Source organism: Physeter macrocephalus, chromosome 12, assembly GCF_002837175.3.
Source record: "Physeter macrocephalus isolate SW-GA chromosome 12, ASM283717v5, whole genome shotgun sequence".
In the NCBI taxonomy this organism is placed as follows: Eukaryota; Metazoa; Chordata; class Mammalia; order Artiodactyla; family Physeteridae; genus Physeter; species Physeter macrocephalus.
Genome location: NC_041225.1, coordinates 89,656,576 through 89,682,508, shown reverse-complemented (window position 1 = coordinate 89,682,508; position 25,933 = coordinate 89,656,576). Strand labels below are relative to the sequence as shown.

The window sequence follows — 25,933 nt, the reverse complement described above, 5'->3', positions numbered from 1 at the left end:
TCTAGTAGTTTTCTGGTGGCATCTTTAGGATTTTCTATGTATAGTATGTCATCTGCAAGCAGTGACAGCTTTACTTCTTCTTTTCCAATTTGTATACAGTTTATTTCTTTTTCTTTTCTGATTGCCGTGGCTAGGACTTCCAAAACCATGATGAATAAAAGTGGTGAGAGTGGATATCTTGTCTTGTTCCTGATCTTAGTGGAAATGCTTTCAGTTTTTCACCATTGAGAAAGATGTTTGCTGTGGGTTTGTCATATATGGCCTTTATTATGTTGAGATGGGTTCCCTTTGTGCCCATTTTCTGGAGAGTTTTTTTTATCATAAATATGTGTTAAATTTTGTCAAAAGCTTCTTCTGCATCTATTGAGATGATCATATGGTTTTTATTCCTTAATTTGTTAATATACTATATCACACTGATTCATTTGTGGATATTGACAAATCCTTGCATCCCTGGGATAACTCCCACTTGATCATGGTGTATGATCCTTTTAATATGTTGTTGGATTCAGTTTGCTAGTATTTTGTTCAGGATGTTTGCCTTTATGTTCATCAGTGATACTGGTTTGTAATTTTCTTTTTTTGTGATATCTTTTTCTGGTTTTGGCATCAGGGTGATGGTAGCTTTGTAAAATGAATTTTGGAGTGTTCCTCCCTCTGTAATTTTTTGCAAGAGTTTGAGAAGGATCGGTGTTAGGTCTTCTCTAAATGTTTCATAGAATTCGCCTGTTAAGCCATCTGGTCCTGGACTTTTGTTTGTTGTAAAATTTTTAATTACAGTTTCTATTTCATTACTTGTGATAGATCTGTTTATATTTTCTAATTCTTCCTGGTTCAGTCTTGGAAAATTGTACCTTTCCAAGAATTTGTCCGTTTCTTCAAGGTTGTCCATTTTATTGGCATATAGTTGTTAGTAGTAGTCTCTTATAAGAGGACGATGTTTGCTGTGGGTTTGTCATATATGGCCTTTATTATGTTGAGATGGGTTCCCTTTGTGCCCATTTTCTGGAGAGTTTTTTTTATCATAAATATGTGTTAAATTTTGTCAAAAGCTTCTTCTGCATCTATTGAGATGATCATATGGTTTTTATTCCTTAATTTGTTAATATACTATATCACACTGATTCATTTGTGGATATTGACAAATCCTTGCATCCCTGGGATAACTCCCACTTGATCATGGTGTATGATCCTTTTAATATGTTGTTGGATTCAGTTTGCTAGTATTTTGTTCAGGATGTTTGCCTTTATGTTCATCAGTGATACTGGTTTGTAATTTTCTTTTTTTGTGATATCTTTTTCTGGTTTTGGCATCAGGGTGATGGTAGCTTTGTAAAATGAATTTTGGAGTGTTCCTCCCTCTGTAATTTTTTGCAAGAGTTTGAGAAGGATCGGTGTTAGGTCTTCTCTAAATGTTTCATAGAATTCGCCTGTTAAGCCATCTGGTCCTGGACTTTTGTTTGTTGTAAAATTTTTAATTACAGTTTCTATTTCATTACTTGTGATAGATCTGTTTATATTTTCTAATTCTTCCTGGTTCAGTCTTGGAAAATTGTACCTTTCCAAGAATTTGTCCGTTTCTTCAAGGTTGTCCATTTTATTGGCATATAGTTGTTAGTAGTAGTCTCTTATAATCCTTTGTATTTCTGTGGTGTCAGTTGTGATTTCTCCTTTTTCATTTCTAATTTTATTGATTTGCATACTCTCCCTTTTTTTTCTGTACTAGTAACAGCCTCTTCTCTTTGCAGTACAGTGGAACAGAGTGGGCAAAATTTAAGAGGCCAGGTAGTAAATATTTTAGGTTTTGAAGGCCCTATGGTCTCTGTCACAACTATTCCCCTCAGCCACAGAAGCATGAAAGCATCTATTGACTAGATTCTCTTCGGCCAACTTGAGGAGTTATGAAAAACTGTCAACACTCCTTCATTAAAAATGTTTGTCCTCTGACATATAACTCACAGCAGACTTCAAAGTGATTAATGTAGTCTCCTTGATAATTTCTTGTGAAACACACAAATTGCATTGCTCAATTTGTTAATGAAAACTGTAGACTAGCAGCCTGTGTAGTTCACAGCATAATGGTCTATTATCTATGCTGAGAAATTTTGGCTGAGGTACCGAAAGTAAAGTGTTTGTCTTTCCCACATATTTCAGCCAACTGAGAGTCTTTGAGGTCAGGGTTCAAGACAGGAAATGGCTGTGGAAATACAAAAAGGAATCCAGATGTAAGCTGAAATCCAAGACTTGGCCACATTCCAAGTCACCCATGTAGATGGAATTGAATTCTTTGTCTGATATTTTAAGCTATGATATTTTTCAGTGAATTATCTGCATTATTAAATGCTGTGAATAATTTTTGTGCTTAACATACGTGCTTATTCTTGAAAACTGTGTTTTCCCTGCTCTAAGAGACATTTATCCATTCTTCTTTCAAGCTCATCTAAACAGAAATAATAGAAATGCAAAGGGTTGAAATGAGAAAAGAGCATATCTGTTTTCTATTCCCATTTCAAACCTGAGTGACTTGAACAAAGCAGTTATCTTCCTTGTACCTTCACTTTTCAATTTAAAATGGGGTTAACAATATCTGTCCCTTACCCCAAGTCCCAGAAGTAATAGATGAAGTCAAATCCACCTTTACAATGAAACTACTGCACATAGAAAATGTGAAATTTCTACATCTTCTACAAGCAAATGGCTGTTTATGTTGTACCACACTTGATAAACTAAATTTCATCAGACTTTATCAAAAGAAAAATGGCCACTACCTGGCCATTTGTTAGTGGTTGTTATGCCAAGATTTTCCTTGTGGAGAGAAAATACTATCAGGGCATAGCAAGGAAAGTGGGCACTCAGCATGAGGGCCATGAATCTGAGCACTTAGTCCAGACCTGGGGACATGAATGGTTATTAGTTGCAGGCTCTTGTGACTATGATTGTTTTGATTATTTTGTGTTTTTCAGATGCCAGGGACTAGAGTATAAAAACACCCACATTTATAGGCAACTTACTTATATAAGGGAATGTTTACTAATACCAGTTAGCATCAATCAAATTTTAAACAATGTCCTACCAAAAATAACAGTGTTTTAAACGCTCAACAGAATGGTAAAGTACAAGCTTCAGTTCTGCTGCATGTATCTGAGTCCTCTTTGGCTCAGCATTCATCACAAGCTTTAGCAGCCAAGGCATAAGCTCATCCCAGATCTGTCCCTGCTTGCTTATACAGCAAGGAATATTCCACTGCAGTGATAGTGAAGCCAATCTCAATGTGAGCAAAACACGTAGAGTTAGCACTATCTAGAGAGGTTGAAAGTGGGTAAGTTATATAAAGAAAACATTTATCAATGTCCACTGACACTCAGAAAAAACAAATCACAGATAAAATGCAATCTTGTTCTCAATAGGCTTGTAATTATCTAAGGAGGTTTGCAAAGCCCAAGCCATGTTGGTAAAGACCAAGTACATATCGGAAAATTACATCATGACATGGTAAGGGATTGGGAGGAGGGGTATGCAGCTTACAATTAATTCAAGCACATAAAATGCATGGTATTTTATTAATAGGTTACAGAAATACCAGTCACCTGAATGAAATACTGAATGGTCCAGGTGCCAGCTGCAGTTTGGCGCCACCTGGTGGCAATGTCTGTTCAGACGTCAATTATCTGAGCCCTGTGGCTGGCTGGGGTTTCCAGAACTACCATGGGGATTCAAGGAATATCTACATGATTTGATGTCATCTGCCAGACTGGGAAGATTGACCAGGGAGCATAGTACAGATTCAGGAAATCTGTCTCTGTCTCCCTGATTCGTGAGACAGAGACTTCCTCTTCACATCTGCTACCCCACACAAGGTAATGGGAACTTTGTGGCCACCACCATCTCTGGCCAGCCCACTTGGCTCCACTCTGGAAACCAGTCCTCCTCATTCACATCTCAAAGCCCCACTGACATGGAGTTGTTGGGTGAGGCATATTTTACAGAAGATTTTGGGAATGGTTAGAGAAATCAAAGATTTACAGTATAGGACAAGATTGTACTTTCTTTAATTTACTTTCAGATACCACGGTTCCTGCAGTATACTGAGCAGTCCTTACCATAGGAAATTTCTTGCTAGATGTGTCCTTTTACAAGTCCCTGCTACCAACCAAGGGGTCTCAATGTCTTTCTCTCTCTCTATCTCTCTCTTAATCTCTCCTTTTCCCTCTCCTTCTTGTTACTGGTACTCTTGATATTTTTCTTCCTCACAGACAGTAGTTTGGCATTTTTCACTCCACCTTAAGTTAAGCTTCTGGCCTAGCTTTTCTTATCGCAAAACACAATAAGATCCTCAGTCAAACCAACTACCAACTACCAACAACCAACAAACCAACTACTAATTTGTTCTTCTCTCTCAGATATATGAAGCCTGCAGAAGCTTTGTAATTTATGGTTTGTTTTTTTCTTTAACATATCCACTGAGTAAAAATTTCAGGCAGGATTACTAGCCACCTGCCTCCACCCAAATCCCTGCCCTGACCCTAAGCAGGCTGGAAGGAGGAAGGGTGTGGATAAGGGAACTGAGTTTCTTTCTGCTGGAGTCCAGTATTTAAATATTTCTTGTTAGAACATTTCCAAACTCTGGACCCATTCCTGGCAACACATCCTTATAGAACCTTTCTGTTTGCCTGAAAGAGCTGACCAAGAAAGAATCTGAAACAAGGACATAAGGCCCTGGGCAGATCAATAGCATCCACCGCTGAACTTCATCATGAGAATCAATGCTGGGATGGGCCAGTGAACTGGCCATCTGATATCTTTTGGGAAGCTACAAGCCTGGCTGCAAATAACTAAAACCATCCCTTGACCCTTTTCTTAAGAAATGTGCAGGAATGGAGATACTTTATTTTTTGGAACTAAGTAAAATAATAAGAGATTTGTACTGCCATAGGATAAAAAATGTACTACAAAGCCACAGAAATTGAGATGGTGTGAAACTGATACCAGAAAGGAGGGATAGATCCAGGAAACAGAGCAAAAGCCCAGAAACAGAGCCATGTGAGTGTATAAGATAGAAGTGCAATTTTAAATCATCAGGGAAAGGATGGAGTATCCAATAGTGGTACTTGGGAAACTATAAACAATTGTTGGAGAAAGCAAATTTGGAGCCTTTCCTCATAATACCAAAGTAGATCCCTGATAGACTGAATAGTTAAATGCAAATAAATAAATAAGCTAGGAGAAAGCATAAGTGAATGTTTTCATGATTTTTATATGGAAAAGACATTTTAACTATGATATGATAGAATCCATAAAGAGTTCTTACAAATTAGCAAAGACAATATGAACACCCCAATGTAAAATTAAGTAAATTAGGCAAGTGGTCAATTCACAAAAAAAGAAATGACAATAACTAAATAGCATAATTGTAAAATTTCAATTTACAATGAATCCCCTCCTGTGGTGGATACCATCAGGAGGATTTCTTGCTGTAGGGAATGGATGAGGTGAGAATTCTAATGTCCTTTGAAGCCTGAGATTATATCTTTCTGTGAAGTATTGGGTTGGTCAAAAAGTTCATTTGGGCCAACCCAATATTTCCTTGGTGCCTGTGTTGTAAAAGGAATTAAAGAGAAATAACACTGGGCTCTCCCTCTAAGGACCATATCATCCAATCAAGCAGATAAGGGGAGGGAGATCAAGATTGCATAGTAAGGGGACACAGAGTTTACTTCCCCCCACAAACAGATCAAAAATACATCTACATGTGGAGCAATTCTCACTGGAAACTGGCAGAAAGACTCCTGTACAATCAAAGCTGTAAGAAAGATACACATGGAATTGGGTTGGAAGGGAAGAGAAGCGATTAGGTCAGTACACTTGGGAGGGGACTGGGAGGAAAAGGGCAGTTACACAGGCAGAGATCCTCCCTGGGGAGTGAGCAATTTGAGCCACATATTGGCCACCCCAACCCTTGGGTCTGATGCCAGGAAGATGAACACCCTTGGCTGGTTGGAGGTATGGTGAAGCTAACAGGAGGGTAGGGGGAAGCCTGAACTCCAGTCATGAGGAATACATAAACACTTACTTGCTCCTGAACAGAGCAGAGAGGGAGAATTTAAATCACACTGGTGGCTGACTGGTTTCCCGCCACCTCCCGGCATGCACCCCAGCCTGAACTGAGCAAATGCTCCAACACTGCTTGCTTTGCATCGCAGGTCCAAACTGGAGCAAGGACTGCTACAACCAAGGAAAAAGCTGGGCTGTGAGATGCTGAAGAAGCTCAAACCCTAAGTAGTGTCTGAACAGGGAAAAGGCAGCCATTATTGGCAATTGTACAGGTGGCACATCAGAGGCAGTCTGGATTTCTGACAGCAGCCAGACTGCCACAACCCACATCCCAAACCTTGCTGACTACCCTCAACAGTCCCTCTTGTACCAGTACTGCTGGGTGCAGGAGCTGGGAGGGAGAAGAGCACACACTTAAAGGGAACAGAGCCAGCTCGGACCCGACCTTCAGGATTTCTTCTGCTCCAGCAACTTGGGACCTGACCCCACAACTGATAGGGCAGAAACAGCCATTGAGAATAGGGGAGGCCCTGCTTCACACTTGGCTCTGGCCCTAGTCTTTCCATCTCCAGCCCCAGCTCTTTACAAGATGATAGCTGCCAGCACACTCTGAAGAAGATGTGACTTGTGTTCACATCAAATCCAGCTCTCTGACCAAAGCCACTGGGCATAGGCAGACTGTATAGGGACACTCCCACACAAGGACACACCTTCAAGACTACAATAGGTAACTGTTTCACTTAATTGCATAGAGACAGAGAAAGATGAGCAAAATGAGAAGACAGAGGAATTTGTCACAATTGATAGTGCAAGAGAAAATCCATGAAAAAACTAATAAAACAGAAATAAACAATTAACCAGATAAAGAATTCAAAGCATTAGTAATAAGAATGCTAACTGAATTAGAAAAAAGAACAGATGAACACAGTGAGAAATTTAACAAGGAACTAGAATATATAAATAAGAATGAGTCAGAAGTGAAGAATACAATAAATGAAAGGAAAAGCACACTAGAGGAATGAACAGCAGACTTGGTGATACAGAAGAATGCATAAGTGATCTGGATGATAGAATAATGGAAATCACCCAATCAGAATAGCAAAAAAAAAAAAAGTTTTTTTTTCAATATTAATAGTTTAAGGGATCTTTGGGACAATAGCAAACATACCAACATTTTCATTATAGGGGTCCCAGAAGGAGGAAAGAGAGAGAAGGGGGTTAAAAATATATTTAATGAAATTATGGCTGAAAACTTCCCCAAGCCTGAAGAAGGAAACAGATATCTAGATACAGGAAGCACAGAGAATCCCAAACAAGATAAACTTAAATAGACCCACACCAAGACATATCATAATTAAAATAGCAAAATTAAAGAGAGAATTCTAAAGGTAGCAAAATAAAAACCAAGAATCATATACAAGGGGACCCCCATAAGGTTAACAGCTTCTTTTTCTTCAGAAACTATGCAGGCCAGAAGGGAGTAGCATGATATATTTAAAGTACTGAAAGGGAAAAGCCAAGGATAATCTACCCAGAAAGATTATCATTTAAAATAGAAGGAGAGATAAAGAAATTTTCAGATAAGCAAAAACTGAAAGAGTCGATCAATACTAAACCGTCCCTAAAAGAAATGTTAAAGGGTCTTCTCTAAAGGGAAAAGAAAAGGCTAAAACACGAAGATTCTGTAGGAAAGGAGAAAATCCCACTAGAAAGGCTGAAAGGCTGAGGATTAATAACTTAAATAAGCCAATCCCAAGATTAAAGTACAAAAAAGTGTAAAATCAAGTATAACTAGAATAATCAGTAAAGGGATAAATATGAAGGTGTAAAATGTGACATAAAAAACACAAAGTATGGGGGAAGGGAATAAAAAATGTAGATCTTTTAAAATATGTTTGAACTTAAAGGACTACCTGCTTAAAACAAATATAGTTATAAGTGAACATATATGAACCCCATGGTAACCATAAATCAGAAAGCTACAGTAAATACTCAAAAACAAGAGAGAGGGGAAGACAAGCATACCACTAAGGAAATCATCAAACCACAAGTGGAGAGACTAAGAGAAAAAGAAAAGAACAGGGAAAAACTACAAAAACAACTTGAAAATGAGTAATAAAATGTCAATAAGTGCATACCTATCAATAATTACTTTAAATGGCAATGGACTGAATGCTCCAACCAAAAAACATAGAATGGCTGAATGGATAAAGAAAAAAAAACAAGACCTATCTATATGCTGCTTACAAGAGATGCACTGCAGAACCAAAGACACACAGAATGAAATTAAGGGGATAGAAATACATATTTCATGCAAATGGAAATGACAAGGAAGCAGATAGCAATACTCATATCAGACAAAATAGAATTTAAAACAACTTCTATAACAAAAGACAAGGGCATTATATAGTGATAAAGTGATCAATACAAGAGGAGGGTATTACATACATTAACATATATGCACCCTATACAGGACCACCTATATATATAAAGCAAATATTAAGAGACATAAAAAAAGAAATCAGCAATACAATAATCGTAGGGGACTTTAACACCCCACTTACACCAGGGTGCCTTAAAACCCCTGAGCCCACAGCCACCGGTGGACACAGTCCTGCCCACCAAAATGTCCAGGAGCTGGTCCCACACACCAGAGTGCAAGCACGAAAACTGGGATCCCCCAGGGTCTTGCACTCAGAGACCTCAAGACTCAGCTTCACCCACCAGTAGGCAGACCCCTTCCCCAGAATCCCTGGCCCCACCCACCCTGCTCTAGCTTTGAGACCAGCCTCACTCACTAGCAGGTGCACATGAGCCACAGAACATTCACAGCCCCGTAACCTGAGGACCCAGTCCACACAATAGCAGGCCAGATCCTGCCCTGGGACCAGATGGGCCCCAGCTTTGCCCACCAGTGAGAATGTTCTCAGGAGCTGCATAACCCACCAGCAGGTGGACCCCAGCCATAGGTCAACTGTAACCCCACAGCCTGAAGACCTAGCCCACTCACCACCAGTCCAGCACCTGCCCTGGGTCTGACTGAACCCAGGCCCTGCCCACTAGCAGGCCAACAGAAGCTTTGGGACACCCCCGACAAAACAGCCTACTGTGTCAGAAACTGGCCCCACCCACCAGCAGTCTAACACAAGCTCTGGGACCCCTGGGTCTTTCAGTTAGATCCCAGGACCCAACTCTGCCTGCCAGTGGGCCAGCATTAGCCCCAGAACCTGGCTTCACACACCAGTGGGCAGGAAAAAATGCTGGAGTCTCCTGGACCCCAACTCTGTCCACCAGTGAGTCAGCACTAGCCCTTGGTCTTCTTTGGGTTCTGAAGGCAACTGCCTTGTAACCCAGCCTCACCAACTAGTGTCCAGCAACCTTCACACAAGGCAGGGCCTAGCAACAAACCAGACCAGGGCCAACCAAGACTATCAGACCACTCACAGTAGTCAACCTGCCACAACAGAAGAACCCACAAAGCCCACATAGGGGAACATATAGCTCTAGTGATGAGAGGGGAGTGTGCTGCCAGACACACAAGACATCTCCTATAAAAGGCCAGCTTTCCACAGTCAGGAAATATAACCAACCTTCCAGATACATAGAAATTAAAAACAGCAAGTTGGGAAAAATAAGGCAACAAAGAAACTTGTTCCAAATGAAGGAACAAGATAAAACCCCAGAAGAGGAGCTAAGTGAAGTGGAGATATGCACTCTACCCAAGAAAGAGTTCAGGGTAATGAGCTCAGGAGAATAGATGCACAGAGCCAGAAGTTATACATTTTTAGCAAAGAGTTAGAAAATATAAAGAATAACCAAATAGAGATGAAGAATACAATAACTGAAATGAAAAATACACTAGAAGGAATCAAAAGTAGACTAAATGATACAGAGGAATGAATCAGTGAGCTGGAAGACAGGGTAGTGGAAATCACTGCCACTGAACAGAAAAAACAAAGAAAAGAATATAAAGAAATGAGGACAGTTTAAGAGGCCTCTGGGGAAACACTAAGTGCACTAATATTTGCTTTATAGAGATTCCAGGAGAAGAGAGAGAGAGAAAGGGGCTGAGAACATATTTGAAAACATAATAGCTGAAAACTTCCCTAACCTGGGAAAGGAACAGCCATACAAGTCCAGGAAACGCAGAGAGTCCCATACAGGATTAACCCAAAAAGACACCTTCTAATTAAAATGACAAAAATTAAAGATAAAGAAAGAATATTAAAAGTAGCAAGGGAAAAACAACAAATAACATACAAGGAAACTCCCATAAGGCTATCGCTGACTTTTCAGTAGAAATTCTGCAGGCCAGAAGTGAGTGGCATGATATATTTAAAATGATATGGGCTTCCCTGGTGGCGCAGCGGTTGCGCGTCCGCCTGCCGATGCAGGGGAACTGGGTTCGCGCCCCGGTCTGGGAGGATCCCACGTGCCGCGGAGCGGCTGGGCCCGTGGGCCATGGCCGCTGGGCCTGCGCGTCCGGAGCCTGTGCTCCGCAACGGGCGAGGCCACGGCAGAGGGAGGCCCGCATACCACAAAAAAATAAATAAATAAATAAAGTGATAAAAGAGGAAAAGCCTACAACCAAAAATACAGTACCCAACAAGGCTCTCCTTCAGATTTGATGAAGGGGTCAAAAATTTTACAGACAGGCAAAAGCTAAAATAGTTCAGCAACCACACCAGCTTTAATAGAAATGCTAAAGGGACTTCTCTAAGTAAAAAAAGGAAAGGCCACACTAGAAACATGAAAATTATGAAAGGAAAAAACTCATTAGTAAAGGCAAATATACAGTAAAGGTAGTAAGTGATCCATGCATAGAGCTAGTAGGAAGGTTAAAAGACAGAAGTAGTAAAATCACCTATATTCACAATAAACAGCTAAGGGATACCCCAAACAATTAGATGTAGAATGTGAAGTCAAAAACAGTAATCAAGAGGAGAGGAGAGTACAAATTCAGGGTTGTTAAAATGTGTTTGAAATTAAGAGATCAGCAACTTAAAACAATCATATATAGACATAGATAATTAGATATATATAAACTTTATGGTAATCACAAACCAAAAATCTATAATAGATACACACACAAAAGAGAAAGGAATCCAAACATAACACTAAGATAGTCATCAAATCACAGTAGAAGAGAAAAAAAGAAGAAACAATAAGAACTACAAAAACAATGCAAAAACAATAAACAAAATAGCAGTAAGAAAGTACATATCAATAATTACTTTAAGTGAGGCTGCGGACCCCGAGCGGTGGCCGCAGGTCCAGGCGCCATGGCTGCGGAGCGGACCCGGCCGCTGTGAGGCTTTGACGGCCCGAGCACGCCTAGTCGGTGTGAGCCCAGCGCGAGGTCCCGGGCCCCGGGGCGCTCGCTCAGGTCAGTGCCTTGTGGAACACGGCTCCGGGAGCAGGGGACCTAGGAGCGACGAACGGGTTGAAGGGATCTGGAGTTGATTTTAGAGATGGGAGAATTGAGTCTTGGAGTGACTGCCTCCTAGTGCCTCAGTTTCCTTAGCTGCTAAATGAGTTAACAGTGATGTCCCAGGGCTGCCATGAGTTTGAAAGATGATGTAGTGTGGAGAGGTGGTTTATGAAGTACCAAGCGCTGTACTAATGTGAGGGACTGCGCCATAATTGTGGGTATGCCATGGAAACAGGTGTGTATGTGGAGTGCTGCTTGCAATAAAGATAACAAGGTGAATGCTGAATAATGATGGTAACCGGCATTTCTTGTAGGCTTACAGTGTGCGGGTACTGTGCTAAACGTTTTAAGTGCATTATCCTGTTTATTCCTCGTAAAAACCCTTGTAGGGTTACCTGTTCGTGGTTACCTTTTATAAGTGAGGAAACTGGGCTTGAGATGGGTGAAGCGATTTGCCCAGGGTCACCCAGCAACAAGTGGGGTTGCAGAGCCCTTATTTTAGAAACATTATTTGTATTCTTTCAAAGCTTTTAAAAATTCATCTTAAAACTGAAGGCGGATTTACATAGAACGGATATTCACACGGTTTTAAATTCATAAAGGGACCCTCACCCCTATTCCTCAGCCCTCCAGCATTCTCTGGAAGCAACCAGTGTTACTAGCTTCTTCAATATTCAGAATATAAGTATATAAGTTCATTTAGATAAGTTCAGAGCCTCTGTACTCTTAAACTGCTGGCTATACTTGATAAGAAAAGAGAGGGAAGATGAAGCTAAGGGCAACAAGTGTCTTGCTTTCTCTCTTGATTAGGCCGGGTCCTGAGGGAGGAGAGGAAAATGCATTCATCGTGTTTAATCGAGAATGTTGTATCTTTAGTAACACCTGGGAGTATAGGTTTCGTTTGGTTTTGGTTTTGGAGGGTGGGGGCTGGGAAAGATGTTGCACCTGCTCCTTCCTGTGGGACCGTGGGACAGTCACTCCACCTTTGGGGCCATAGATTTCCTCATTTGTTAGTTAAGGGCAGTTCTGATACCTTCCACGAGGTTGTGAAAATCAAGCGGTGAAGTTTGATGAGCAGAAGCTTGTGACAGGCTCCTTTGACAACACTGTGGCCTGCTGGGAATGGAGTTCTGGAGCCAGGACCCAGCACTTCCGGGGGCATACGGGGGCGGTGTTTAGCGTCGACTACAATGATGAACTGGACATCTTGGTGAGCGGCTCTGCAGACTTTACTGTGAAAGTATGGGCTTTATCTGTTGGGACGTGCCTGAACACACTCACCAGGCACACAGAATGGGTCACCAAGGTGGTCTTGCAAAAGTGCAAAGTCAAGTCTCTCTTGCACAGCCCTGGAGACTACATCCTCTTAAGTGCAGACAAATATGAGATCAAGATTTGGCCAATTGGGAGAGAAATTAACTGTAAGTGCTTAAAGACGTTGTCTGTCTCTGAGGATAGAAGTATCTGCCTGCAGCCAAGACTTCATTTTGATGGCAAATACATTGTCTGTAGTTCGGCACTGGGTCTCTACCAGTGGGACTTTGCCAGTTATGATATTCTCAGGGTCATCAAGACTCCTGAGGTAGCAAACTTGGCCTTGCTTGGCTTTGGAGATATTTTTGCCCTGCTGTTTGACAACCGCTACCTGTATATCATGGACTTGCGGACAGAGAGCTTGATTAGCTTGATTATACTCTGGCCTCTTCCAGAGTATAGGAAATCCAAGAGAGGCTCCAGCTTCCTGGCAGGCGAAGCGTCCTGGATGAATGGACTGGATGGGCACAATGACACGGGCTTGGTCTTTGCCACCAGCATGCCTGACCACAGTATTCACCTGGTGTTGTGGAAGGAGCATGACTGATGCCGCGAGCTACGCCGCTGACTGACTTTGGGTGCCAGGGCTGCGGATTTTGAGTGCAACCTCTGTGGCAGCCGACTGCATGAACCAAAGTTCTCACCTAATGGTATCATCACGCAGTGCACAATCATTTATCTGTTTGCCAGGTGGCCAGGGCTCGGGGTGGGGGAGGGCTCATTTTGTTGACATACACCGCAGCATGCTGATGGGGTGCACCATTGACTTCATTCGTACTTAGTTATGTTGGTCAGTATAAGAGGCTGCACTTGGGGTTCATCTTTCTTGAATATTGGTTTTAAGTAAAGATATTTAAATGGCAAAAAAAAATAATAATTACTTTAAATGTAAATGGACTAAATGCTCCTATCAAAAGACATAGAATGGCTGAAAGAATATAAAACAAGACCTGTATATAATGCTGCCTACAAGATACTCACCTCAGATCTAAAGACGCAGACTGAAAGTAGGGGATGGAAAAAGGTAATCCATGCAAATGGAAATCAAAAGAAAGCTGGGGTAATTTTTCACAGAACTAGAACAAATAATTTTAAAATTTTTATGGTAATGCAAAAGACCCTGAATAGCCAAAATAATCTTAAGAAGAGAGCTGGAGGATCATGCTTCTGGACATCAGACTATACTACAAAACTATAATAGTAAAACAGTATGGTACTGGCACAAAAACAGACACATAGATCAATGGAACAGAATTAAGAGCCTAGAAATAAACCCATGCACTCATGGTCAATTAATCTATGACAAATGAGGCAAGAATATACAATTGGAAAAAGACAGTTTCTTCAATAAGTGATGCTGGGAAAATTGGACAACTACATGTAAGAAAATAATATTAGGGTTAAAGAACTAAATATGAGTCTTGAAACCATAAAACTCCTAGAAGAAAACATAGGCAGAACACTCTTTGACATAAATCATAGCAATATTGTTTTGGATCTGTCTCCTAAGGCAAAGGAAATAAAAGCAAAAATAAATAAAAGGGACCTAATTGAACTTAAAAGCTTTTGTACTGCAAAGGGAACCATGGACAAAATGAAAAGACAACCTACTGAATGGGAGAAAATATTTACAAATGATATAAACAATAAGGGTTTAATATCCAAAATATATAAACAGTTCATACAGCTCAATATCAAGAAACAACCCAATTAAAAATGGACAGAAGACCTGATTAGACATATTTCAAAAGAAGATATATAGATGGCTAACAGGCACATGAAAACATGCTTAGTATCACTAATCATCAGAGAAATGCAAATCAAAACCACAATGAGATATCACCTCACACTTGTCAGAATGGCTATCTTCAAAAATTCTACAGATAACGAATGTTGGTGAGGATGTGAAGAAACCTAAACTGTTGGTGGGAATGTAAATTTGTGCAGCCACTATGGAAATCAGAAAGGAGGTGCCTCCAAAAACTAAAAATAGAATTAGCCATATGACCCAGCAATTCCATTCCTGGATGTATATACAAAAAAACAAAAACACTAATTCAAAAATCAAAAAGATACATGCATCCCAATGTTCATAGTAGCATAATTGACAATAGCCAGGACATGGAAGCAACCTAAGTGTCCATCACCAGATGAATGACTAAAGAAGATGTGGTATATAAATATTAATACAATGAACTATTACTCAGCCATAAAAAGGAATGAAATTTTGCCACTTGCAACAACATGGATGGACTTGGAAGGTACTTAGGGAAATAAGTCAGACAGAGAAAGACAAAATACTGTATATTATCACTTATATGTGGAATCTAAAAAATAAAACAGACTAGTGAATATAACAAAAGAGAAACAGATTCATAGATATAGTGACAAACTAGTGCTTACCAGTGGTGAGAGGCAAGGGTGGAGGGGCAAGACAGGAGTATGGGATTAAGAGGTACAAACTACTATGTATAAAATAAATAAGCTACAAGGATATATTGTACAGAATAGGGGATAGAGTCAATATTTTATAATAACTATAAATGGAGTATACCCTCTAAAATTGTGAATCACTATGTTGCACTGAAACATATAATTCTATAAATCAACTACCCCTCCGTTTTTAAAAAGACAATAAAAAACACAAAAAAATCAATGCACATGTCTCTTCTACCTCATCATGTGGGAGCCAAGCTGTCTTTTCAGTCACAGTCTATTGCAGTCACTCCTGATTCTTTCCCTGGCTCACATTTGGCACATCCCTGATCCCTGATCCCTGATCTCTTCTCCCAAGGCAGATATTAATTCTGAGAGCTATCAGATTCGAGAGCCAAAAAACCCATGAAGCTGTACAAAATAAGATTATACTAGCTAGGTCCTATTGACCAGTTCTCTAAAATAATGATTTTGGCAAAATATTAAAATGTAGGTTTATCTCCAATTAACTGCAAAAATAGGTAAAACTTCTCCAAGAATATGTCAAGATGGAAGAAATATATTTATTTTCATATTTTCTAGTGATTAAAGTTCATTCATTTGACCTACATTCATTTAGAATTTTTGATAACTTGGACATTGGATTGAGCACTTGCAACTTCCATGTGAAAGGGGTTTATATGAGCAAGATTTACTTACCCTTTGATAACAGTGGAGGATTTTTATTATTTTGGAGCTTGTTGAGGAGTACCTGAGGGGAATAGAAGGCTGAAAATCTGGAGACCCTGGACCCCAGGTCAGATTTAATGTTCTTATGATTTTTTATTATATTATGTAATATATATGTGTGTGTATGACATTTACATATGTGATAAAATGTTCATAATGTAAAATTTATCATTTTACATTCACAGTGTTATGCAACTGTCACCACTATCCATTTCAAGAACTTTTTATCATCCCAGATTCTGTACCTATTAAGCAGTAACTCCCATCCCCATATCCCAGCTCCTGGTAACCTCTGTTCTATTTTCTGCCTCTATGAATTTGCCTATTCTAAATATTTCATGTAAGTGGAGTCATACAATATTTGTCCTTTTGTGTCTGGCTTATTCACTTAGCATAATGTTTGCAAGGTTCATCCAGTTGTAGCATGTATCAGAACTTCATTCTTTTTTAAGGCTAAATAATATTCTATTTTATGTATATACCACATTTTGATTATCCATTCATCTAATGAGGGGCATTTGGGTTGTTTCCACCCTTTGGTTATTGTGAATAATGCTGCTATGAACATTGGTATACAAGTATTTGTTTGAGTCCCTGCATTCAATTCTGGGTATGTATCTAGAAGTGGAATTGCTGGGTCATATTCCTGTTATTCTTAATTATCCCTGTTAGAGCATGGACCTGTCTATAACTCATTTTAGTTGAAATTAAGTCCATACTTTTTCTTTCTCACAAATGAATAACAAAATAACTTTTTCTTCTTAAAAAAAAGAGAGGCTGATAATTTATGTTTACTGATTTAGCTTAGCATTTTCCTAATGGTCTGATCTGTGATTTTCCAAAGAGCACTTCATGGGGTTTTTTGTTGTTGTTGTTTTTTAACATCTTTATCGGAGTATAATTGCTTTACAGTGGTGTGTTAGTTTCTGCTTTATAACATAGTGAATATACATGTATCCCCATTTCTCCTCCCTTTTGTGTCTCCCTCCCACCCTTCCTATCCCACCCCTCTAGGTGGTCACAAAGCACCGAGTTGATCTCCCTGGAGCACTTTGTTTTAAAGTATAGATTTCATTTTTGTATTCAGGTATAGTGAGGCCAACAGATCAGGACATAATTTCCATTGAAAAGTTAGTTTATTACTCATAGTTCCCAAGAAGAAGGTGCACACCACCCCACAGAGGTTCATAGGCAGAGAGCATGGGGAAACTGTAGGAAAGTCTTTTACTATGTTTTTGAGGGAAGCAACCAGTGAGGCAGGGTAAACAGGCTTAGCATTTTCTTGTTTGAATAATTTCAGTGGGCTCCAGTGTAGGGGCTGTCCATATATGTCTGAGGTGGCCCTGGGGTGATTAGGACAGGAGGATAGTATCCTGCAGTGTGAGAGCCCCAAAAAAGCAGATAGACGGCAGTTAGGGGCCTTGGGTTGTTTAGTTTGCATATGAAGTCACACTAGCTGGAGTTATCTCTAGGAGTTAGCTAGCTCTGGACAGGCAGTCCCTCCTAGATCATCAGCAAGACCCAAAATGTCAAAGCATCAGATGCAGAAACTAGAAAATATGGTTAATACATACTTTAGTGATGTCATTAAATCTCCAACAACAATATAGTAGTTCCAACAGCCTTGTAGGCCCTGGATCTCAAAAGGTGATTCTCAATGTTAGCTGTATTCCAGAATGGCTTGGGGAATTTTCTAAACTGTGGTTTTCTGCTCCCACACTCATGACCAATTTCATGAGTATCTCTGGACACTGATCATTTAAAAATCTCCCCTGATGTTTCTCATGTGATTCTGAGCTTGAGAACCACTGGTCTAAGTGTTTCTCAAAGTCTGAACCAGAACCAGCAGTAGCATCACCTGGGAACTTGTTATAAATGCAGATTCTCAGACTTACCTCAGACATGCTAAGTTGGAAACTGGGTGGGGCCCAGAGTGGGGCCTAGCCCTCTATATTTGTAGAAGCCCTCTAGGTGATTCTGAGGCTGGTTAAATTTGAGAACCACTGGTCCAAGGTAAGGAGCATCTGTGACTTGACTGCAGTATTCTCCCATCACATCCCTGACTCCAAAAAGATGCTCAGCGCTTTGAAGGAAAGACCCCACATAGCTCAGTTAACATGTTTTTATCACCAAATAAGTATTGGTCTTCAAAAAGGAGGGCTGTTCTTACAGATAGAAGAAGTAGGTGCAACCTGCAGGTTCCCAGGGTCTCCCTGACACCATAGTCTCCAAACATTTTGATTTCAAGCAGTATCTATACAGCAATCAGGAAGAGGGACTGAGATCAGGTAGGAAACCAGTATGCAGTCACTGCTGCGGTGACTAGAGAACTGAGGCTTCCAAGAAGTCTTCCAGAGGAGACAATCAAAGTGACCATTGAAAGTCTGGTAAGACTGGAACAGCCTGTCTGCATGGAACAGCCTGTCTGCACAGAACAGCCTGTCTGCATGGAACAGCCTGTCTGTACATAACAGCTTGCACTAAACAACCTGCTTTGCTGAATCTGTGGCTTGTTACTTTAAGAACTCTTCAAGTTTCTTCAAGTTGCAAATTTTAGCATTCAGAGGAAGCAGAATAAGTGGTAAAACTGTGAGGCTTTGCAAAGAATTGATTGAAAACAAACTATTGATAAAGGAGAAATTGAGTGAGTAAGTGGGTTTTCCTTATTGGAAAAAAATATTGCAGAAAATAAGCATAAATAGTGGAAGAAAATATCACTGGTTGACTAGAGCTAATCAATGAATTTGGTAAAGTTGCAGGATACAAAATTAATGCACAGAAATCTCTTGCATTCCTATACACTAAGAATGAAAGATCAGAAAGAGAATCTAAGGAAATAATCCCATTCACCATTGCAACAAAAAGAATAAAATACCAGGGAATAAACCTACCTAAGGAGGTAAAAGACCTGTACTCAGAAAACTATAAGACACTGATGAAAGAAATCAAAGATGACACAAACAGATGGAGAGATATACCATGTTGTTGGATTGGAAGAACCAATATTGTGAAAATGACTTTACTACCCAAAGCAGTCTACAGATTCAATTCAATCCCTATTGAACTACCAGTGGCATTTTTTACAGAACTAGAACAAAAAAAAAATCTTAAAATTTGTATGGAGACACAAAAGACCCTGAATAGCCAAAGCAGTCTTGAGGGAAAAAAAAAAATGGAGATGGAGGAGTCAGATTCCCTGACTTCAGACTATACTACAAAGCTACAGTAATCAAGAAAATATGGTACTAGCACAAAAACAGAAATATAGATCAATGTAACAGGATAGAAAGACCAGAGATAAACCCACGCACCTATGGTAATCTATGGCAAAGGAGGCAAGGATACACAATGGAGAAAAGACAGTCTCTTCAATAAGTGGTCCTGGGAAAACTGGACAGCCACATGTAAAAGAATGAAATTAGAACACTCCCTAACACCATACACAGAAATAAACTCAAAATGGATTACAAACCTAAATGTAAGACCAGACACTATAAAAATCTTAGAGAAAAACATAGGCAGAACAGTCTTTGACATAAATCACAGCAAGATCTTTTTTGATCCACCTCCTATAGTAATGGAAATAAAAACAAAAATAAACAAATGGGACCTAATGAAACTTAAAAGCTTTTGCACAGCCAAGGAAACTACAAATAAGATGAAAAGAAAACCCTCAGAATGGGAGAAAATATTTGCAAACGAATCAATGGACAAAGGATTAAGCTCCAAAATATATAAATAGCTCATGCAGCTCAATATTAATAAAACAAATAACCCAATCAAAAAACGGGCAGAAGACCTAAATAGACATTTCTCCAAAGAAGACATACAGATGGCCATGAAGCACACGAAAAGCTGCTCAACATCACTAATTATTAGAGAAATGCAAATCAAAACAACAGTGAGGTATCACCTCACGCCAGTTAGAATGGGCATCATCAGAAAATCTACAAACAACAAATGCTGGAGAGGGTGTGGAGAAAAGGGAACCCTCTTGCACTGTTGAAAAGGAACGAAATTGGGTCATTTGTAGAGACGTGGATGGATCTAGAGGCTTTCATACAGAGTGAAGTAAGAAAGAGAAAAACAAATATCGTATATTAACATATATATGTGGAGCCTAGAAAAATGGTACAGATGAATCGGTTTGCAGGGCAGAAATAGAGACACATGTAGAGAACAAACATGGACACCAAGGGGGGAAAGTGGTGGTGGTGATGGTGGTGGATGGGTGAATTGGGAGATTGGGATTGACATGTATACAATAATATGTATAAAATAGATAACTAATAAGAACCTGCTGTATAAAAAATAAATAAAATTAAATTTAAAAATTAAAAAATATATATATCCCTGGGTGACTTTTCTCCAGTGACAAGAAGCTGGCTCTGTGGTCACAGTCCTGCGTTCTATTCTGAGCTCCTCATTTTACCAGCTGTGAATTTCAGAAAGTTAATTAAATTCTAAGCTTTGGTTTCCTTATCTACAAAATGGGATTATGATAGTATCTACCTAATCATTTGTTTTGAGGATTAAAGAAGATAATGCCAGTAAAGTGCATGGCACTGTGCTATTCACTCAATAAAATCTAACTTCCAGTTCAGCTATTAATACTATCATTAATGTTATTATGAACACAGTGACCTAGACTGAACCCCTCAAAATATTAGCTGTTCTCATTATTATTATTATTATTTTCAGGAATGCTGAGGCTTTGCATTAAACTCACATCAGGGGGAAAGACCTATAACTAGCCAGACATGCCAAGGACCATCTGAGAAAAAATATTCTTTCTCAAAATTCAAATAACTTATTAAAATGTCCAACTTACAATGAGCTTCATCTTAAACAGAATAGGATAAGTTATGCTGTTGTAAGAAACCTCAAAATCTGTGGTTTAACACTGCAAAGGTTTGTTTCTTTCTCATATTCCAATCAGACTCAAATCATTTGTTATCTGTCCTCCAAGTGGTAACTCAGAGACCCAGACAGCTTCCATCTGGAGATATATATTTAAGGACCAGTCCTAGAAGTAGCTTAAACTTTGTGGCTCTCACCTACGGATCCTAATTCTAGGATAAGTCTTATCTCTCTCCAAGATAATTATGCTTATATCCGTGAAGCCATTTGTCATTTAGGATAGATTGTCTCATTAACCATGACGATGGTTCTCATCTGAATGTACTAGTTGGTCTATGTCCCTACACCAAAATTGACCCTAAGTTTAAATCTGACAAGTATGTATTGAGCAGTAAAATCACCTCCTTTATTCTAGAGAATATACTTCCATTAATGCAGCCTAAGATTGCATTTTCTCTTTGGAGGGAGAGGTAAGCAATATTGAACTTAACATCAACTAAAATTGCCGTAGGTATACAACAGATTCAGTTCCCTCTGATCAGTGTTTGTTCTTCTCTTTTCATTCTGAATAGGAATCTCCATTATGGAAAAAGTCCATAAGAAAAACATAAGTTGAAGAGATTTGCTTTCTCTACTTTATCCATTAACATATGTCACCCATCCATCCAATGCCGGTGGCTAGCCTTATCATCAAAGCTTATTAATGGCAAATGCTGAGAAATGTAACTGTCAAGGCTTGACCAACCCTATTATTTCTTGAACTGACCCCTCCCATCCACCTTGTTGCAGGTACCACATCTGTGTGACTGTGTTGATCTACTTCCTCCCCCTGCTGGTGATAGGTTATGCATACACTGTAGTGGGCATCACACTGTGGGCCAGCGAGATCCCTGGGGATTCCTCTGACCGTTACCACGAGCAAGTCTCTGCCAAGCGCAAGGTGAGCAAAGGGCAGGCAACACTTAACCCACCCTGACATAGGTGACAGACCGGCAAGCTTATGAGGCCCAGAGCCTCAGGAGACCCAGAGGCAGCAGGCACAAAACATCCCTGGGTCCTGGGAACAATAGAAGGAAGTGGAGGAAAGGGGAGGGGAGGGGAGGGAAGAGATCTTTCTTCAATGTTTTCGTAACCTAGGCCTGCCTGTACAGACATAAGCCACCACACTCTCGCCTTAAGGCTAATTGAAAACTGTCAAGTCATTAAAACACAAACACATATTTAACTACAAAAGCATGAAGAGTTATTCAGTGCACTTTTATTATTAAAATTTGACAAAATAGTACATTTACTTGGTTCAAACATCAAAAAGTATTAAAAGAAACAAAATTATGGTGATGGAGAACAGACTAGGAGTTGCCAGGATTAGTACTGGGGGAAGAGTCTGTCTACAAAGGGATAGCATGAGTGAGTTTCTTTGTGATGATGGAGCAGCTATGTATCCTGATTGCTGTGGATTTTTCACTTATCTCTGCATATGATAAAATTTCATAGAACTATACACCAAAAAAAATGCATGTAAAAACTGGCAAAATCCAAATGCAGTCTGTTAGTAGTACTGCACTATCATCAGTTTCCTGATTTTGATCATGTGGCATAGTTATGTAAGATGATATCTTTGGGAAAAGCTGTGTGATGGGTACCTGGGAACTCTCTGACCTATTTTTGCAACTTCTTGGGAGTCTTAAATTATTCAAAAATTAAAAGTCAAAAAATATATTGAGTCTTACCATGAAAGGGCTCCCTCTTTTCTAAGTCCTCCATCTACACAGTTCCCAAATGTGTATGCACACACACACACACACACACACACACACACACACACACACAATGATAACCACAGTTGTTGTTAATCCTTTCAGATATTGTAATGCATTTATAAGCCAAATAAATATATATTATTTTCTTTCTTACACAAATAGTAAATACACGCTGTTCTTCCCTTCATTTTAAAATTTAACAATATCCACAAAATCTTCAAAAATCAATATAGAAAGAGATTTCTCATTTTTTTTTCTCTTTTGGTACTTCTTTGCATAGTTTTTCATTGTGTGGATGCTAGATAGCTTTTCTTTTTTATTGAAATACAGTTGACTTACAATAGTATGTTAATTTCAGGTGTATTACATAATGATTTGACATTTGCAACCACTAGCACCACAATAATTCTAGTAACCATCTGTCCCCATACAAAGTTATTAAACTATTACTGACCATATTCCTTATGCTGCTTATTACATCCCCATGACTTATTTAAGGTTTGTACCCCTTAATCTCCTTCACCCATTTCATCCACCTGCCCATTCCCCTTCTTTCTGGCAACCACCCTTTTATTCTCTACATCTTTATGAGTCTGCTTTTGTTTTGTTTGTTTCTTTGTTTTGTTTTTTAGATTCCACATATAAGTGAGATCATGTGATATTTGACTTTCTCTTAGGATAATACCCTCTATATTCATCCATGTTGTCCCAAATGACAAGATTTCATTTTTTAATGTCTGGGTAGAATTCCATTGTATGTGTGTGTGTGTGTATATATATATAATATATATATATATAATATATATTATATATTTTTATATCCATTCCTCTATCAATGGACACTTAGGTTGCTTCCATATCTTGGCTATTGTAAATAATGCTCCTATAAACATCAGGGTGCATGTATCTTTTCAAAGTGTTTTTGTTTCCTTTGGATAAATAACCAGGGGTGTAGTTGCTGGATCATATGGTAGTTCTATTTTCAATTTGTTGAGGAATCTCCATACTGTTTTCCAGAGTGGCTGCACCAATTTACATTTCCACCAACAGTTTACAGAGGTTCATTTTTCTCCACATCCTTGCCAATGCTTGTTATCTTCTGTCTCTGTGATATAGCCATTCTGACACATGTGAAGTGATATCTCATTGTGGTTTTGGTTTGATGAGTGATGTTGGGCATCTTTACATGTGCCTTTTGGCCATCTGTATGCCTTATTTGGAAAAGCATCTCTTCAGGTCCCTGCCATTTTTAAATGCAGTTGTTTGGTTTTTTGATGTTGAGTTATATGAGTTCTTTGTATATTTTAGATATTAATCCCCTATCAGATATAGTATTTGCAAATATTCAGTAAGCTGCCTTTTTGTTTTGTTTATAGTTTCCTTCACTGCAAAAACTTTTCACTTTGATGTAGTCCCATTTGTTAATTTTTGCTCTTGCTTCTCTTGCCTGAGGAGACAAATTAAAAAAAAATGCTAAGACCAGTGTCAATAAAGGTGCTTCCTATGTTTTCTTCTAGAAGTTTTGTGACTTCAGGTCTTCAATTTAAGTTTTTAATCCAGTTTGAATTTATTTTTATATATGATGTGAGAATGTAATCCAGTTTTATTTTTTTGCAGGTAGCAGTCAACTTTTCCCAACATGGTTTGTTGAAGAGGCTGTATTTTCCCCACTATAATTCTTGCCTCCTTTGTCATAGATTAATTGACCATATGGGTGTGGGTTTATTTCTGGGATCTCTATTCTGTTCTTTTGAGCTCTGTGTCTGTTTTGTGCCAGTACCATACTGTTTTGATTACTGTAGCTTTTAGTATGTTTTTGAAATCAAGAGCATAATGCCTCCAGCTTTGTTCTTCTTTCTCAAGATTGTTATGGCTATTTCAGGTCTTATGTGTTTCTGTATAAGTTTTATAATTATTTTGTTGTAGTTCTGTGAAATTGCCTCTGGTATTTTGATAGATTGCATTGAATCTGTAGGTTGCCTTGTGTAGTATGGTCATTTTAACAATATGAATTCTTCCAATCTGTGAGCATGCTTTATCTTGGTTTTTGCTTGTGTCCCCTTCAATTTATTTTATCAGTGCCATATAATTTTCGAAGTACAAGTTGTCCACCACCTTGGTTAGGTTTATTCTTAGGTATTTTATTCTTTTTGATGCAATTGTAAATGGGACTGTTTTCTTAATTTCTCCTTTTACTATTTCATTGTTAGTATATAGAAATGCAACAGATTTCTGTATATTAATTTTTTTAACATCTTTATTGGAATATAATTGCTTTACAATGGTGTGATAGTTTCTGCTTTACAAGAAAGTGAATCAGTTATGCATATACATATGTTCCCATATCGCTTCCCTCTTCCATCTCCCTCCCTCCCACCCTGCCTATACCATGCCTCTAGGTGGTCACAAACCACATAGCTGATCCCACTGTGCCACGCGGCTGTTTCCCACTAGCTATCCACCCTACGTTCGGTAGTGTATATATGTCCATGCCACTCACTCACTTCATCACAGCTTACACTAACCCCTCCCCATAACCTCAACTCCATGCTCTAGTAGGTCTGTGTTTTATTCCCGTCCTACCCCTAGGCTCTTCATGACATTTTTTTTTCTAGAATTGCATATATATGTGTTAGCATATGGTATTTGTTTTTCTCCTTCTGAATTACTTCACTCTGTATGACAGACTCCAGATCCATCCACCTCACTACAAATAACTCAATTTCGTTTCTTTTTATGGCTGAGTAATATTCCATTGTATATATGTGCCACATCTTCTTTATCCATGCATCTGTTGATGGACACTTAGGTTGATTCCATGTCCTGGCTATTGTAAATAGAGCTGCAATGAACATTGTGGTACATGACTCTTTTTGAATTGTGGTTTTCTCAGGGTATATGCCCAGTAGTGGGATTGCTGGGTCATATGGTAGTTCTATTTGCAGTTTTTTAAGGAATCTCCATACTGTTCTCCATAGTGGCTATATCAATTTACATTCCCACCAACACTGCAAGAGTGTTACTTTTTCTCCACACCCTCTCCAGAATTTATTGTTTCTAGATTTTTTGATGATGGCCATTCTGACCGGTGTGAGAAGGTATCTCATTGTAGTTGTCATTTGCATTTCTCTAATGATTAATGATGTTGAGCATTCTTTCATGTGTTTGTTGGCAATCTGTATATCCTCTTTGGAAAAATGTCTATTTAGGTCTTCTGCCCATTTTTGCATTGGCTTGTTTGTTTTTTTGTTATTGAGCTGCATGAGTTGCTTGTAAATTTTGGAGATTAATCCTTTGTCAGTTCTTTCATTTGCAACTATTTTCTCCCATTCTGAGGGTTGTCTTTTGGTCT

The 25,933-nt window shown here is 39.0% G+C and overlaps 3 protein-coding genes across 6 annotated transcripts in view; 2 read left to right on the top strand and 1 right to left on the bottom strand.

Annotated features, from left to right (window-relative positions):
* The window catches only part of POLE4 (DNA polymerase epsilon 4, accessory subunit), a 266,067-nt gene that overhangs the window by 136,527 nt on the left and 103,607 nt on the right, over nucleotides 1-25,933 (bottom strand). The gene's annotated exons all lie outside the window — the stretch shown is intronic.
* TACR1 (tachykinin receptor 1) overlaps nucleotides 1-25,933 on the top strand; it is a 278,221-nt gene that overhangs the window by 241,060 nt on the left and 11,228 nt on the right. The window contains exon 3 of the mRNA XM_024133581.1: nucleotides 21,611-21,761. Within this exon, the coding sequence (XP_023989349.1) occupies nucleotides 21,611-21,761 (151 nt within the window). The remainder of the gene's footprint in view (nucleotides 1-21,610; nucleotides 21,762-25,933) is intronic.
* LOC129392636 (F-box/WD repeat-containing protein 2-like) lies at nucleotides 11,708-13,437 on the top strand. The gene is made up of 2 exons (XM_055089116.1): nucleotides 11,708-11,717; nucleotides 12,541-13,437. Exons 1-2 carry the CDS (start codon nucleotides 11,708-11,710, stop codon nucleotides 13,341-13,343), a joined length of 813 nt encoding a protein of 270 aa, XP_054945091.1. The 3' UTR covers nucleotides 13,344-13,437.